The sequence below is a fragment of the Oncorhynchus nerka genome, unplaced genomic scaffold (assembly GCF_034236695.1).
Source record: "Oncorhynchus nerka isolate Pitt River unplaced genomic scaffold, Oner_Uvic_2.0 unplaced_scaffold_1092, whole genome shotgun sequence".
Lineage (NCBI taxonomy): Eukaryota > Metazoa > Chordata > Actinopteri > Salmoniformes > Salmonidae > Oncorhynchus > Oncorhynchus nerka.
In genome coordinates this window covers 8,281-23,597 of record NW_027040225.1, presented here as the reverse complement: position 1 = coordinate 23,597, position 15,317 = coordinate 8,281, and the positions used below count along the sequence as shown (strand labels likewise).

General features: G+C 43.8%; 1 protein-coding gene across 1 annotated transcript in view; it reads right to left on the bottom strand.

The window, feature by feature from the left end:
* LOC135570121 (eukaryotic translation initiation factor 3 subunit H) overlaps positions 1-3,401 on the bottom strand; it is a 31,482-nt gene extending 28,081 nt beyond the window's left edge. Inside the window, exon 1 of the mRNA XM_065016190.1 lies at positions 3,222-3,401. Within this exon, the coding sequence (XP_064872262.1) occupies positions 3,222-3,358 (137 nt within the window). The 5' untranslated portion in view covers positions 3,359-3,401. The remainder of the gene's footprint in view (positions 1-3,221) is intronic.
* Between the last annotated feature and the right edge of the window lie 11,916 nt (positions 3,402-15,317).

The following is a 15,317-nucleotide window of genomic DNA, read 5'->3' as shown; positions in this document are numbered from 1 at the left end:
TTGTTGTGCTGCAGCCTGAATTCAAAATGGATTCCATTTATTTAAAACAAAATGTCGCCCAACTTCACACAATACCCCCATAATGACAAAGTGAAAACATGTTTTCGATTTTTTGTGTGAAAATGAAATATTTAATTTCTATAAGTTTCACACACACACACACACACACACACACACACACACACACACACACACACACACACACACACACACACACACACACACAGCCTTTGTAAAAGCACTTTAGGCAGTGATTACAGCCGAGGGTCTTTCTGTGGATGTCTCTAAGAGCTTCCCACACCTGGAGTGTGCAAAACCCCATTATCATTTTTATTTTTATTTTTTATGATTCAAGCTCTGTCAAATTGGTTGTTGATCATTGCCATAGATGTTCAAGTAGATTTAAATCTAAACTCTGCATCTCAGGAATAGTCACTGTCTTCTTGGTAAGCAACTCCAGTGTAGAGCGTCTGCTAAATGACTTAAATGTAAATGTAATGTAGATTTGGCCTCGTGTCTTAGGTTATTGACCTGCTGAAATGTGAATTAATCTCCTTGTGTCTAGTGGAAAGCAGAACCGGGTTTTTCTCTAGGATTGTACCTGTGCTTAGCTTCATTACGTTTTTTTTTATCCTGAAAAACTCCCTTAGTCCTTGGCGATTACAGGCATACCCATAACATGATGCAGCCAACACTATGCTAGAAAATACGTAGAGTGGTACTCAGTAGTGTGTTGTAATTGCCCCAAACATAACACTTTGTATTCAGGACCAAAAATCTATTGCGTTGCAATTTTTTTAATTTTTTTAATATTTGTATTCTGTACAGGCATCTTTCTTCTCACTCTGTCATTTCGGTTATCATTGTCGAGTAACAACACTGAACAAAAATATAAAAATGCAACATGTAAAGTGTTGGTTTCATGAGCTGAAATAAGATCCCAGAAATGTTCCATACGCAAAACAACAAAACATCTCTCAAATGGTGCACACATATGTTTACATCCCTGTTAGGGAGCATTTCTCCTGTGCCAAGATAATCCATCCACCTGACAGGTGTGGCATATCAATAAAGTGATGATCATGAAAGGGGAGAGAGTAGTGAGGGGAAATGGCTATTATAACACAGAGAGAGGGAGTAGTGAGGGGAAATGGCTATTATAACACAGAGAGAGAGTAGTGAGGGGAAATGGCTTTTATAACACAGAGAGAGGGAGTAGTGAGGGGAAATGGCTTTTATAACACAGAGAGAGAGTAGTGAGGGGAAATGGCTTTATAACACAGAGAGAGAGGGAGTAGTGAGGGGAAATGGCTATTATAACACAGAGAGGGAGTAGTGAGGGGAAATGGCTTTTATAACACAGAGAGAGAGTAGTGAGGGGAAATGGCTTTTATAACACAGAGAGAGAGTAGTGAGGGGAAATGGCTTTTATAACACAGAGAGGGAGTAGTGAGGGGAAATGGCTTTTATAACACAGAGAGAGAGGGAGTAGTGAGGGGAAATGGCTTTTATAACACAGAGAGAGAGGGAGTAGTGAGGGGATATGGCTTTTATAACACAGAGAGAGAGAGTAGTGAGGGGAAATGGCTTTTATAACACAGAGAGGGAGAGTAGTGAGGGGAAATGGCTTTTATAACACAGAGAGAGAGAGTAGTGAGGGGAAATGGCTTTTATAACACAGAGAGAGAGGGAGTAGTGAGGGGAAATGGCTTTTATAACACAGAGAGAGAGGGAGTAGTGAGGGGAGAGGGAGTAGTGGGGGGAGAGGGAGTAGTGAGGTGAGATGGCTTTTATAACACAGAGAGAGAGTAGTGAGGGGAAATGGCTTTTATAACACAGAGAGAGAGTAGTGAGGGGAAATGGCTTTTATAACACAGAGAGAGAGTAGTGAGGGGAAATGGCTTTTATAACACAGAGAGAGAGGGAGTAGTGAGGGGAAATGGCTTTTATAACACAGAGAGAGAGGGAGTAGTGAGGGGAAATGGCTTTTATAACACAGAGAGAGAGGAGTAGTGAGGGGAAATGGCTTTTATAACACAGAGAGAGAGGGAGTAGTGAGGGGAAATGGCTTTTATAACACAGAGAGAGAGGGAGTAGTGAGGGGAAATGGCTTTTATAACACAAAGAGAGGAAGTAGTGAGGGGAAATGGCTTTTATAACACAGAGAGAGGGAGTAGTGAGGGGAAATGGCTTTTATAACACAGAGAGAGAGGGAGTAGTGAGAGGAAATGGCTTTATAACACAGAGAGAGAGGGAGTAGTGAGGTGAAATGGCTTTTATAACACACACAGAGAGAGAGGGAGTAGTGAGGGGAAATGGCTTTTATAACACAGAGAGAGAGAGAGTAGTGAGGGGAAATGGCTTTTATAACACAGAGAGAGAGGGAGTAGTGAGGGGAAATGGCTTTATAACACAGAGAGAGAGGGAGTAGTGAGGGGAGAGGGATAGTGGGGGAGAGGGAGTAGTGAGGGGAAATGGCTTTATAACACAGAGAGAGAGGGAGTAGTGAGGGGAGAGGGAGTAGTGGGGGAGAGGGAGTAGTGAGGGGAAATGGCTTTTATAACACAGAGAGAGAGGGAGTAGTGAGGGGAGAGGGAGTAGTGGGGGGAGAGGGAGTAGTGGGGGGAGAGGGAGTAGTGAGGGGAAATGGCTTTAAGGATTAGCACCACTAGGGGTAGACAGCACCACTAGGGTAGACAGCACCACTAGGGGTAGACAGCACCACTAGGGGTAGACAGCACCACTAGGGGTAGACAGCACCACTAGGGGTAGACAGCACCACTAGGGGTAGACAGCACCACTAGGGGTAGACAGCACCACTAGGGGTAGACAGCACCACTAGGGGTAGATGGCTTTAAGGATTCACCACTAGGGGTAGACAGCACCACTAGGGGTAGACAGCACCACTAGGGGTAGACAGCACCACTAGGGTAGACTAGGGTAGACAGCACCACTAGGGGTAGACAGCACCACTAGGGGTAGACAGCACCACTAGGGGTAGACAGCACCACTAGGGTAGACAGCACCACTAGGGTAGACTAGGGTAGACAGCACCACTAGGGTAGACAGCACCACTAGGGTAGACAGCACCACTAGGGGTAGACAGCACCACTAGGGTAGACAGCACCACTAGGGTAGACTAGGGTAGACAGCACCACTAGGGTAGACAGCACCACTAGGGTAGACAGCACCACTAGGGTAGACAGCACCACGTCACATACCTGCTGGAGAGGTTGAGCAGTTCGTGTTTGTCGGCCACAGTACACTTCTCCTCCAGTTCCCACATCAGAACGTTGATCAGGTGGGAGTTCTTGATCACGATGGGAACCTCCTCAAACATGTGTTCAAAACCAATCATGGCCTTCTTCAATCTGGGGAGGAGGGAGAGAAAATCATCACTTCAGTTCAATTCATAGTCAATGATTCAACCCAGTTCAATTCATAGTCAATGATTCAACCCAGTTCAATTCATAGTCAATGATTCAACCCAGTTCAATTCAAAGTCAATGATTCAAACCAGTTCAATTCAAAGTCAATGATATTCAAACCAGTTCAACCCAGTTCAATTCAAAGTCAATGATTCAACCCAGTTCAATTCAAAGTCAATGATTCAACCCAGTTCAATTCAAAGTCAACGATTCAACTCAGTGAAATTCAAAGTCAATGATTCAACCCAGTTCAACTCAAAGTCAATGATTCAAACCAGTTCAATTCATAGTCAATGATTCAAACCAGTTCAACCCAGTTCAATTCAAAGTCAACGATTCAACTCAGTTCAATTCAAAGTCAATGATTCAACCCAGTTCAATTCAAAGTCAATGATTCAACCCAGTTCAATTCAAAGTCAATGATTCAACCCAGTTCAATTCAAAGTCAATGACATTCAAACCAGTTCAATTCAATTTGATTGCCCGCTCTACAAAATGTAGTTGAACTAATTTGCCATGTGTGTTTATAAAACTGGATCATATTGACAACATAACAGTGCAGTCTCTCTCTCTTCCTGTAGAGTCTAGTCTAATTCAGTGCAGTCTCTCTCTTCCTGTAGAGTCTAATTCAGTGCAGTCTCTCTCTTCCTGTAGGGTCTAGTCTAATTCAGTGCAGTCTCTCACTTCCTGTAGAGTCTAGTCTAATTCAGTGCAGTCTCTCACTTCCTGTAGAGTCTAATTCAGTGGTCTCTCTCTTCCTGTAGAGTCTAGTCTAATTCAGTGCAGTCTCTCTCTCTTCCTGTAGAGTCTAGTCTAATTCAGTGCAGTCTCTCTCTTCCTGTAGAGTCTAATTCAGTGCAGTCTCTCTTCCTGTAGAGTCTAGTCTAATTCAGTGCAGTCTCTCACTTCCTGTAGAGTCTAGTCTAATTCAGTGCAGTCTCTCTTCCTGTAGAGTCTAGTCTTCTTCAGTGCAGTCTCTCTCTTCCTGTAGAGTCTAGTCTAATTCAGTGCAGTCTCTCTTCCTGTAGAGTCTAGTCTAATTCAGTGCAGTCTCTCTCTTCCTGTAGAGTCTAATTCAGTGCAGTCTCTCTCTTCCTGTAGAGTCTAATTCAGTGCAGTCTCTCTCTTCCTGTAGAGTCTAGTCTAATTCAGTGCAGTCTCTCTTCCTGTAGAGTCTAGTCTAATTCAGTGCAGTCTCTCTCTCTTCCTGTAGAGTCTAATTCAGTGCAGTCTCTCTCTTCCTGTAGAGTCTAGTCTAATTCAGTGCAGTCTCTCTCTTCCTGTAGAGTCTAATTCAGTGCAGTCTCTCTCTTCCTGTAGAGTCTAGTCTAATTCAGTGCAGTCTCTCTCTTCCTGTAGAGTCTAATTCAGTGCAGTCTCTCTCTTCCTGTAGAGTCTAGTCTAATTCAGTGCAGTCTCTCTCTTCCTGTAGAGTCTAGTCTAATTCAGTGCAGTCTCTCTTCCTGTAGAGTCTAGTCTACTTCAGTGCAGTCTCTCTTCCTGTAGAGTCTAGTCTAATTCAGTGCAGTCTCTCTCTTCCTGTAGAGTCTAATTCAGTGCAGTCTCTCTCTTCCTGTAGAGTCTAGTCTAATTCAGTGCAGTCTCTCTCTTCCTGTAGAGTCTAAGTCTCTCTCTTCCTGTAGAGTCTAGTCTAATTCAGTGCAGTCTCTCTCTTCCTGTAGAGTCTAATTCAGTGCAGTCTCTCTCTTCCTGTAGAGTCTAATTCAGTGCAGTCTCTCTTCCTGTAGAGTCTAGTCTAATTCAGTGCAGTCTCTCTCTTCCTGTAGAGTCTAATTCAGTGCAGTCTCTCTCTTCCTGTAGAGTCTAATTCAGTGCAGTCTCTCTCTTCCTGTAGAGTCTAGTCTAATTCAGTGCAGTCTCTCTCTTCCTGTAGAGTCTAGTCTAATTCAAGTCTCTCTCTTCCAGTCTAATTCAGTCAGTCTCTCTCTTCCTGTAGAGAGTCTAATTCAGTGCAGTCTCTCTCTTCCTGTAGAGTCTAATTCAGTGCAGTCTAATTCAGTCTCTCTTCCTGTAGAGTCTAGTCTAATTCAGTGCAGTCTCTCTCTTCCTGTAGAGTCTAGTCTAATTCAGTGCAGTCTCTCTCTTCCTGTAGAGTCTAGTCTAATTCAGTGCAGTCTCTCTCTTCCTGTAGAGTCTAGTCTAATTCAGTGCAGTCTCTCTCTTCCTGTAGAGTCTAATTCAGTGCAGTCTCTCTTCCTGTAGAGTCTAGTCTAATTCAGTGCAGTCTCTCTCTTCCTGTAGAGTCTAATTCAGTGCAGTCTCTCTCTTCCTGTAGAGTCTAATTCAGTGCAGTCTCTCTCTTCCTGTAGAGTCTAGTCTAATTCAGTGCAGTCTCTCTCTTCCTGTAGTGTCTAATTCAGTGCAGTCTCTCTCTTCCTGTAGAGTCTAATTCAGTGCAGTCTCTCTCTTCATGTAGAGTCTAATTCAGTGCAGTCTCTCTCTTCCTGTAGAGTCTAGTCTAATTCAGTGCAGTCTCTCTTCCTGTAGAGTCTAGTCTACTTCAGTGCAGTCTCTCTTCCTGTAGAGTTTAGTCTACTTCAGTGCAGTCTCTCTCTTCCTGTAGAGTCTATTTCAGTGCAGTCTCTCTCTTCCTGTAGAGTCTAGTCTACTTCAGTGCAGTCTCTCTTCCTGTAGAGTCTAGTCTAATTCAGTGCAGTCTCTCTCTTCAGTCTCTCTCTTCCTGTAGAGTCTAGTCTAATTCAGTGCAGTCTCTCTCTTCCTGTAGTCTAATTCAGTGCAGTCTCTCTCTTCCTGTAGAGTCTAATTCAGTGCAGTCCTGTAGAGTCTAATTCAGTGCAGTCTCTCTCTTCCTGTAGAGTCTAGTCTAATTCAGTGCAGTCTCTCTCTTCCTGTAGAGTCTAGTCTAATTCAGTGCAGTCTCTCTCTTCCTGTAGAGTCTAATTCAGTCTAATTCAGTGCAGTCTCTCTCTTCCTGTAGAGTCTAATTCAGTCTAAGTCTCCTCTTCCTGTAGAGTCTAATTCAGTGCAGTCTCTCTCTTCCTGTAGAGTCTAGTCTAATTCAGTGCAGTCTCTCTCTTCCTGTAGAGTCTAATTCTAGTCTCTCTTCAGTGCAGTCTCTCTCTTCCTGTAGAGTCTAGTCTAATTCAGTGCAGTCTCTCTCTTCCTGTAGAGTCTAATTCAGTGCAGTCTCTCTCTTCCTGTAGAGTCTAGTCTAATTCAGTGCAGTCTCTCTCTTCCTGTAGAGTCTAGTCTAATTCAGTGCAGTCTCTCTCTTCCTGTAGAGTCTAGTCTAATTCAGTGCAGTCTCTCTCTTCCTGTAGAGTCTAGTCTAATTCAGTGCAGTCTCTCTCTTCCTGTGTCTAGTCTAATTCAGTCTCTCTTCCTGTAGAGTTTAGTCTAATTCAGTGCAGTCTCTCTCTTCCTGTAGAGTCTAGTCTAATTCAGTGCAGTCTCTCTCTTCCTGTAGAGTCTAGTCTAATTCAGTGCAGAGTCTAATCTCTCTTCCTGTAGAGTGCAGTCTAGTCTAATTCAGTGCTCTTCTCTCTTCCTGTAGAGTCTAATTCAGTGCAGTCTCTCTCTTCCTGTAGAGTCTAATTCAGTGCAGTCTCTCTCTTCCTGTAGAGTCTAGTCTAATTCAGTGCAGTCTCTCTCTTCCTGTAGAGTCTAATTCAGTGCAGTCTCTCTCTTCCTGTAGAGTCTAGTCTAATTCAGTGCAGTCTCTCTCTTCCTGTAGAGTCTAATTCAGTGCAGTCTCTCTCTTCCTGTAGAGTCTAATTCAGTGCAGTCTCTCTCTTCCTGTAGAGTCTAATTCAGTGCAGTCTCTCTCTTCCTGTAGAGTCTAATTCAGTGCAGTCTCTCTCTTCCTGTAGAGTCTAATTCAGTGCAGTCTCTCTCTTCCTGTAGAGTCTAGTCTAATTCAGTGCAGTCTCTCTCTTCCTGTAGAGTCTAGTCTAATGCAGTCTCTCTTCCAGTCTAATTCAGTGCAGTCTCTCTTCCTGTAGAGAGTGCAGTCTCTCTCTTCCTGCAGTCTCAGTCTCTTCCTGTAGAGTCTAATTCAGTGCAGTCTCTCTCTTCCTGTAGAGTCTAATTCAGTGCAGTCTCTCTTCCTGTAGAGAGTCTAATTCAGTGCAGTCTCTCTCTTCCTGTAGAGTCTAATTCAGTGCAGTCTCTCTCTTCCTGTAGAGTCTAATTCAGTGCAGTCTCTCTCTTCCTCTCTCTTCCTAGAGTCTAGTCTAATTCAGTGCAGTCTCTCTCTTCCTGTAGAGTCTAATTCAGTGCAGTCTCTCTCTTCCTGTAGAGTCTAATTCAGTGCAGTCTCTCTTCCTGTAGAGTCTAATTCAGTGCAGTCTCTCTCTTCCTGTAGAGTCTAATTCAGTGCAGTCTCTCTCTTCCTTCCTGTAGAGTCTAATTCAGTGCAGTCTCTCTCTTCCTGTAGAGTCTAATTCAGTGCAGTCTCTCTCTTCCTGTAGAGTCTAATTCAGTGCAGTCTCTCTTCTCTTCCTGTAGAGTCTTCCTAGAGTCTAATTCAGTGCAGTCTCTCTCTTCCTGTAGAGTCTAATTCAGTGCAGTCTCTCTCTTCCTGTAGAGTCTAATTCAGTGCAGTCTCTCTCTTCCTGTAGAGTCTAATTCAGTGCAGTCTCTCTCTTCCTGTAGAGTCTAATTCAGTGCAGTCTCTCTCTTCCTGTAGAGTCTAATTCAGTGCAGTCTCTCTCTTCCTGTAGAGTCTAGTCTAATTCAGTGCAGTCTCTCTCTTCCTGTAGAGTCTAGTCTAATTCAGTGCAGTCTCTCTCTTCCTGTAGAGTCTAGTCTAATTCAGTGCAGTCTCTCTCTTCCTGTAGAGTCTAATTCAGTGCAGTCTCTCTCTTCCTGTAGAGTCTAGTCTAATTCAGTGCAGTCTCTCTCTTCCTGTAGAGTCTAGTCTAATTCAGTGCAGTCTCTCTCTTCCTGTAGAGTCTAATTCAGTGCAGTCTCTCTCTTCCTGTAGAGTCTAATTCAGTGCAGTCTCTCTCTTCCTGTAGAGTCTAATTCAGTGCAGTCTCTCTCTTCCTGTAGAGTCTAATTCAGTGCAGTCTCTCTCTTCCTGTAGAGTCTAATTCAGTGCAGTCTCTCTCTTCCTGTAGAGTCTAGTCTAATTCAGTGCAGTCTCTCTCTTCCTGTAGAGTCTAATTCAGTGCAGTCTCTCTCTTCCTGTAGAGTCTAATTCAGTGCAGTCTCTCTCTTCCTGTAGAGTCTAATTCAGTGCAGTCTCTCTCTTCCTGTAGAGTCTAATTCAGTGCAGTCTCTCTCTTCCTGTAGAGTCTAATTCAGTGCAGTCTCTCTTCCTGTAGAGTCTAATTCAGTGCAGTCTCTCTCTTCCTGTAGAGTCTAATTCAGTGCAGTCTCTCTTCCTGTAGAGTCTAATTCAGTGCAGTCTCTCTCTTCCTGTCAGTGCAGTCTCTCTTCCTGTAGAGTCTAATTAATTCAGTGCAGTCTCTCTTCTTCCTGTAGAGTCTAATTCAGTGCAGTCTCTCTCTTCCTGTAGAGTCTAATTCAGTGCAGTCTCTCTCTTCCTGTAGAGTCTAGTCTAATTCAGTGCAGTCTCTCTCCTTCCTAATTGTGCAGAGTCTAATTCAGTGCAGTCTCTCTCTTCCTGTAGAGTCTAGTCTAATTCAGTGCAGTCTCTCTCTTCCTGTAGAGTCTAATTCAGTGCGGTCTCTCTCTTCCTGTAGAGTCTAATTCAGTGCAGTCTCTCTCTTCCTGTAGAGTCTAATTCAGTGCAGTCTCTCTCTTCCTGTAGAGTCTAATTCAGTGCAGTCTCTCTCTTCCTAGAGTCTAATTCAGTGCAGTCTCTCTCTTCCTGTAGAGTCTAATTCAGTGCAGTCTCTCTCTTCCTGTAGAGTCTAATTCAGTGCAGTCTCTCTCTTCCTGTAGAGTCTAGTCTAATTCAGTGCAGTCTCTCTCTTCCTGTAGAGTCTAGTCTAATTCTAATTCAGTGCAGTCTCTCTCTTCCTGTAGAGAGTCTAATTCAGTGCAGTCTCTCTCTTCCTGTAGAGTCTAGTCTCTCTCTTCTGTAGAGTCTAATTCAGTGCAGTCTCTCTCTTCCTGTAGAGTCTAGTCTAATTCAGTGCAGTCTCTCTCTTCCTGTAGAGTCTAATTCAGTGCAGTCTCTCTCTTCCTGTAGAGTCTAATTCAGTGCGGTCTCTCTCTTCCTGTAGAGTCTAATTCAGTGCAGTCTCTCTCTTCCTGTAGAGTCAGAGTCTCTCTCTTCCTGTAGAGTCTAATTCAGTGCAGTCTCTCTCTTCCTGTAGAGTCTAATTCAGTGCAGTCTCTCTCTTCCTGTAGAGTCTAATTCAGTGCAGTCTCTCTCTTCCTGTAGAGTCTAATTCAGTGCAGTCTCTCTCTTCCTGTAGAGTCTAGTCTAATTCAGTGCAGTCTCTCTCTTCCTGTAGAGTCTAGTCTAATTCAGTGCAGTCTCTCTCTTCCTGTAGAGTCTAATTCAGTGCAGTCTCTCTCTTCCTGTAGAGTCTAGTCTAATTCAGTGCAGTCTCTCTCTTCCTGTAGAGTCTAGTCTAATTCAGTGCAGTCTCTCTCTTCCTGTAGAGTCTAATTCAGTGCAGTCTCTCTCTTCCTGTAGAGTCTAATTCAGTGCAGTCTCTCTCTTCCTGTAGAGTCTAATTCAGTGCAGTCTCTCTCTTCCTGTAGAGTCTAATTCAGTGCAGTCTCTCTCTTCCTGTAGAGTCTAGTCTAATTCAGTGCAGTCTCTCTTCCTGTAGAGTCTAGTCTAATTCAGTGCAGTCTCTCTCTTCCTGTAGAGTCTAGTCTAATTCAGTGCAGTCTCTCTCTTCCTGTAGAGTCTAATTCAGTGCAGTCTCTCTCTTCCTGTAGAGTCTGCAGTCTCTTCAGTGCAGTCTAATTCAGTGCAGTCTCTTCCTGTAGAGAGTCTAATTCAGTGCAGTCTCTCTCTTCCTGTCTAATTAGTGCAGTCTCTCTCTTCCTGTAGAGTCTAATTCAGTGCAGTCTCTCTCTTCCTGTAGAGTCTAATTCAGTGCAGTCTCTCTCTTCCTGTAGAGTCTAATTCAGTGCAGTCTCTCTCTTCCTGTAGAGTCTAATTCAGTGCAGTCTCTCTCTTCCTGTAGAGTCTAATTCAGTGCAGTCTCTCTCTTCCTGTAGAGTCTAATTCAGTGCAGTCTCTCTCTTCCTGTAGAGTCTAATTCAGTGCGGTCTCTCTCTTCCTGTAGAGTCTAATTCAGTGCAGAGTCTAATTCAGTGCAGTCTCTCTCTTCCTGTAGAGTCTAGTCTAATTCAGTGCAGTCTCTCTCTTCCTGTAGAGTCTAGTCTAATTCAGTGCAGTCTCTCTCTTCCTGTAGAGTCTTCCTGTAGAGTCTAGTCTAATTCAGTGCAGTCTCTCTTCCTGTAGAGTCTAGTCTAATTCAGTGCAGTCTCTCTCTTCCTGTAGAGTCTAATTCAGTGCAGTCTCTCTTCCTGTAGAGTCTAATTCAGTGCAGTCTCTCTCTTCCTGTAGAGTCTAATTCAGTGCAGTCTCTCTCTTCCTGTAGAGTCTAATTCAGTGCAGTCTCTCTCTTCCTGTAGAGTCTAATTCAGTGCAGTCTCTCTCTTCCTGTAGAGTCTAATTCAGTGCAGTCTCTCTCTTCCTGTAGAGTCTAGTCTAATTCAGTGCAGTCTCTCTTCCTGTAGAGTCTAGTCTAATTCAGTGCAGTCTCTCTCTTCCTGTAGAGTCTAATTCAGTGCAGTCTCTCTCTTCCTGTAGAGTCTAGTCTAATTCAGTGCAGTCTCTCTCTTCCTGTAGAGTCTAGTCTAATTCAGTGCAGTCTCTCTCTTCCTGTAGAGTCTAATTCAGTGCAGTCTCTCTCTCTTCCTGTAGAGTCTAGTCTCTCTCTTCTAATTCAGTGCAGTCTCTCTCTTCCTGTAGAGTCTAGTCTAATTCAGTGCAGTCTCTCTTCCTTCCTGCAGTCTCTCTCTTCCTGTAGAGTCTAATTCAGTGCAGTCTCTCTCTTCCTGTAGAGTCTAATTCAGTGCAGTCTCTCTCTTCCTGTAGAGTCTAGTCTAATTCAGTGCAGTCTCTCTCTTCCTGTAGAGTCTAATTCAGTGCAGTCTCTCTCTTCCTGTAGAGTCTAATTCAGTGCAGTCTCTCTCTTCCTGTAGAGTCTAGTCTAATTCAGTGCAGTCTCTCTCTTCCTGTAGAGTCTAGTCTAATTCAGTGCAGTCTCTCTCTTCCTGTAGAGTCTAATTCAGTGCAGTCTCTCTCTTCCTGTAGAGTCTAATTCAGTGCAGTCTCTCTTCCTTCCTAATTCAGAGTCTCTCTCTTCCTAGTCTAATTCAGTGCAGTCTCTCTCTTCCTGTAGAGTCTAGTCTAATTCAGTGCAGTCTCTCTCTTCCTGTCAGAGTCTAGTCTAATTCAGTGCAGTCTCTCTCTTCCTGTAGAGTCTAATTCAGTGCAGTCTCTCTCTTCCTAGAGTCTAATTCAGTCTTAGTCTAATTCAGTGCAGTCTCTCTCTTCCTGTAGAGTCTAATTCAGTGCAGTCTCTCTCTTCCTGTAGAGTCTAATTCAGTGCAGTCTCTCTCTTCCTGTAGAGTCTAATTCAGTGCAGTCTCTCTCTTCCTGTAGAGTCTAATTCAGTGCAGTCTCTCTCTTCCTGTAGAGTCTAATTCAGTGCAGTCTCTCTCTCTTCCTGTAGAGTCTAATTCAGTGCAGTCTCTCTCTTCCTGTAGAGTCTAATTCAGTGCAGTCTCTCTCTTCCTGTAGAGTCTAATTCAGTGCAGTCTCTCTCTTCCTGTAGAGTCTAATTCAGTGCAGTCTCTCTCTTCCTGTAGAGTCTAATTCAGTGCAGTCTCTCTCTTCCTGTAGAGTCTAATTCAGTGCAGTCTCTCTCTTCCTGTAGAGTCTAATTCAGTGCAGTCTCTCTCTTCCTGTAGAGTCTAATTCAGTGCAGTCTCTCTCTTCCTGTAGAGTCTAATTCAGTGCAGTCTCTCTCTTCCTGTAGAGTCTAATTCAGTGCAGTCTCTCTCTTCCTGTAGAGTCTAATTCAGTGCAGTCTCTCTCTTCCTGTAGAGTCTAATTCAGTGTCTCTCTCTTCCTGTAGAGTCAGTCTCTCTTCCTGTAGAGTCTAATTCAGTGCAGTCTCTCTCTTCCTGTAGAGTCTAATTCAGTGCAGTCTCTCTCTTCCTGTAGAGTCTAATTCAGTGCAGTCTCTCTCTTCCTGTAGAGTCTAATTCAGTGCAGTCTCTCTCTTCCTGTAGAGTCTAATTCAGTGCAGAGTCTAATTCAGTGCAGTCTCTCTCTTCCTGTAGAGTCTAATTCAGTGCAGTCTCTCTCTTCCTGTAGAGTCTAATTCAGTGCAGTCTCTCTCTTCCTGTAGAGTCTAATTCAGTGCAGTCTCTCTCTTCCTGTAGAGTCTAATTCAGTGCAGTCTCTCTCTTCCTGTAGAGTCTAATTCAGTGCAGTCTCTCTCTTCCTGTAGAGTCTAATTCAGTGCAGTCAGTCAGTCTCTTCCTGTAGAGTCTAATTCAGTGCAGTCTCTCTCTTCCTGAGAGTCTAATTCAGTGCAGTCTCTCTCTTCCTGTAGAGTCTAATTCAGTGCAGTCTCTCTCTTCCTGTAGAGTCTAATTCAGTGCAGTCTCTCTCTTCCTGTAGAGTCTAATTCAGTGCAGTCTCTCTCTTCCTGTAGAGAGTCTAATTCAGTGCAGTCTCTCTCTTCCTGTAGAGTCTAATTCAGTGCAGTCTCTCTCTTCCTGTAGAGTCTAATTCAGTGCAGTCTCTCTCTTCCTGTAGAGTCTAATTCAGTGCAGTCTCTCTCTTCCTGTAGAGTCTAATTCAGTGCAGTCTCTCTCTTCCTGTAGAGTCTAATTCAGTGTCTCTCTCTTCCAGTCTCTCTCTTCCTGTAGAGAGTCTAATTCAGTGCAGTCTCTCTCTTCCTGTAGAGTCTAATTCAGTGCAGTCTCTCTTCTTCCTGTAGAGAGTCTAATTCAGTGCAGTCTCTCTCTTCCTGTAGAGTCTAATTCAGTGCAGTCTCTCTCTTCCTGTAGAGTCTAATTCAGTGCAGTCTCTCTCTTCCTGTAGAGTCTAATTCAGTGCAGTCTCTCTCTTCCTGTAGAGTCTAATTCAGTGCAGTCTCTCTCTTCCTGTAGAGTCTAATTCAGTGCAGTCTCTCTCTTCCTGTAGAGTCTAATTCAGTGCAGTCTCTCTCTTCCTGTAGAGTCTAATTCAGTGCAGTCTCTCTCTTCCTGTAGAGTCTAATTCAGTGCAGTCTCTCTTCCTGTAGAGTCTAATTCAGTGCAGTCTCTCTCTTCCTGTAGAGTCTAATTCAGTGCAGTCTCTCTCTTCCTGTAGAGTCTAATTCAGTGCAGTCTCTCTCTTCCTGTAGAGTCTAATTCAGTGCAGTCTCTCTCTTCCTGTAGAGTCTAATTCAGTGCAGTCTCTCTCTTCCTGTAGAGTCTAATTCAGTGCAGTCTCTCTCTTCCTGTAGAGTCTAATTCAGTGCAGTCTCTCTCTTCCTGTAGAGTCTAATTCAGTGCAGTCTCTCTCTTCCTGTAGAGTCTAGTCTAATTCAGTGCAGTCTCTCACTTCCTGTAGAGTCTAATTCAGTGTCTCTCTCTTCCAGAGTCTAATTCAGTCTCTTCCTGTAGAGTCTAATTCAGTGCAGTCTCTCTCTTCCTGTAGAGTCTAATTCAGTGCAGTCTCTCTCTTCCTGTAGAGTCTAATTCAGTGCAGTCTCTCTCTTCCTGTAGAGTCTAATTCAGTCAGTCTCTCTTCCTGTAGAGTCTCTCTCTCTTCCTGTAGAGTCTAATTCAGTGCAGTCTCTCTCTTCCTGTAGAGTCTAATTCAGTGCAGTCTCTCTCTTCCAGTCTCTCTCTTCCTGTAGAGTCTAATTCAGTGCAGTCTCTCTCTTCCTGTAGAGTCTAATTCAGTGCAGTCTCTCTCTTCCTGTAGAGTTCCTGCAGTCTCTCTCTTAGAGTCTAATTCAGTGCAGTCTCTCTTCCTAGAGTCTAATTCAGAGTCTCTCTCTTCCTAGTCTAATTCAGTGCAGTCTCTCTCTTCCTGTAGAGTCTAATTCAGTGCAGTCTCTCTCTTCCTGTAGAGTCTAATTCAGTGCAGTCTCTCTCTTCCTGCCTTTCATTTAAAAGATAACAAAAACAGCCACTTATAAAACATCACATACAGCCACATGGAAAGAACCCATCATAGAAAACTGAAGCCCTCCTTTGAAATGGTATATTATTCAGATTGTCCTCATAATAACGGTGGTGAAATGAGTCTTCGCTCAGCCGAGCAAATAGAGCTGCTAGTTGTCCTCCTGGTCTAATTCAATCAGCTCTCTCTTCCAGAGACACGCTGATGAGGACCTCTCTGCATTAGAAACTAACAGGGTTCCCTAGTCTAATTATCACAACATAGCCAAACATTATCACAAAACAGACACTGTAGAGTCTAAAAAAAAAAGAGCAGTTTCTCTTCATTGGACTAAAATTCAGGTGGTGTTTCAGTGCAGTCTCTCCTCCCACTCAGGTGCCTATAATGAACACGGCCCTTCCGAAACGAATAAAAAGCTTTGGTCAATGAACTGACAGAGAGTCAGATGGAGTCAGTGGCTAATTCAACCAGCCAATAAATGAGCAACTGACCTCAGAGAGGAAATAACTACTACTTAGATGGGTCTCTCTCTTAGGTAGGTAGAATGGTAGGTAGGTAGAGGGTGGGTAGGTAGGTGGGTAGGTAGAGGGTCTCTCTCTTGGGTAGAGTCTAATTCAGGCAGGTAGATGGGTAATTCAGGCAGGTAGGTCTAATTCAGGCAGGTAGATGGTCTAATTCAGTGCAGTCTCTCTCTTCCTGTAGAGTCTAATTCAGGCAGGCAGAGGGCAGGTAGAGTCTAATTCAGGCAGGCAGGCAGAACAGGCAGTCTCTCTCTTCCA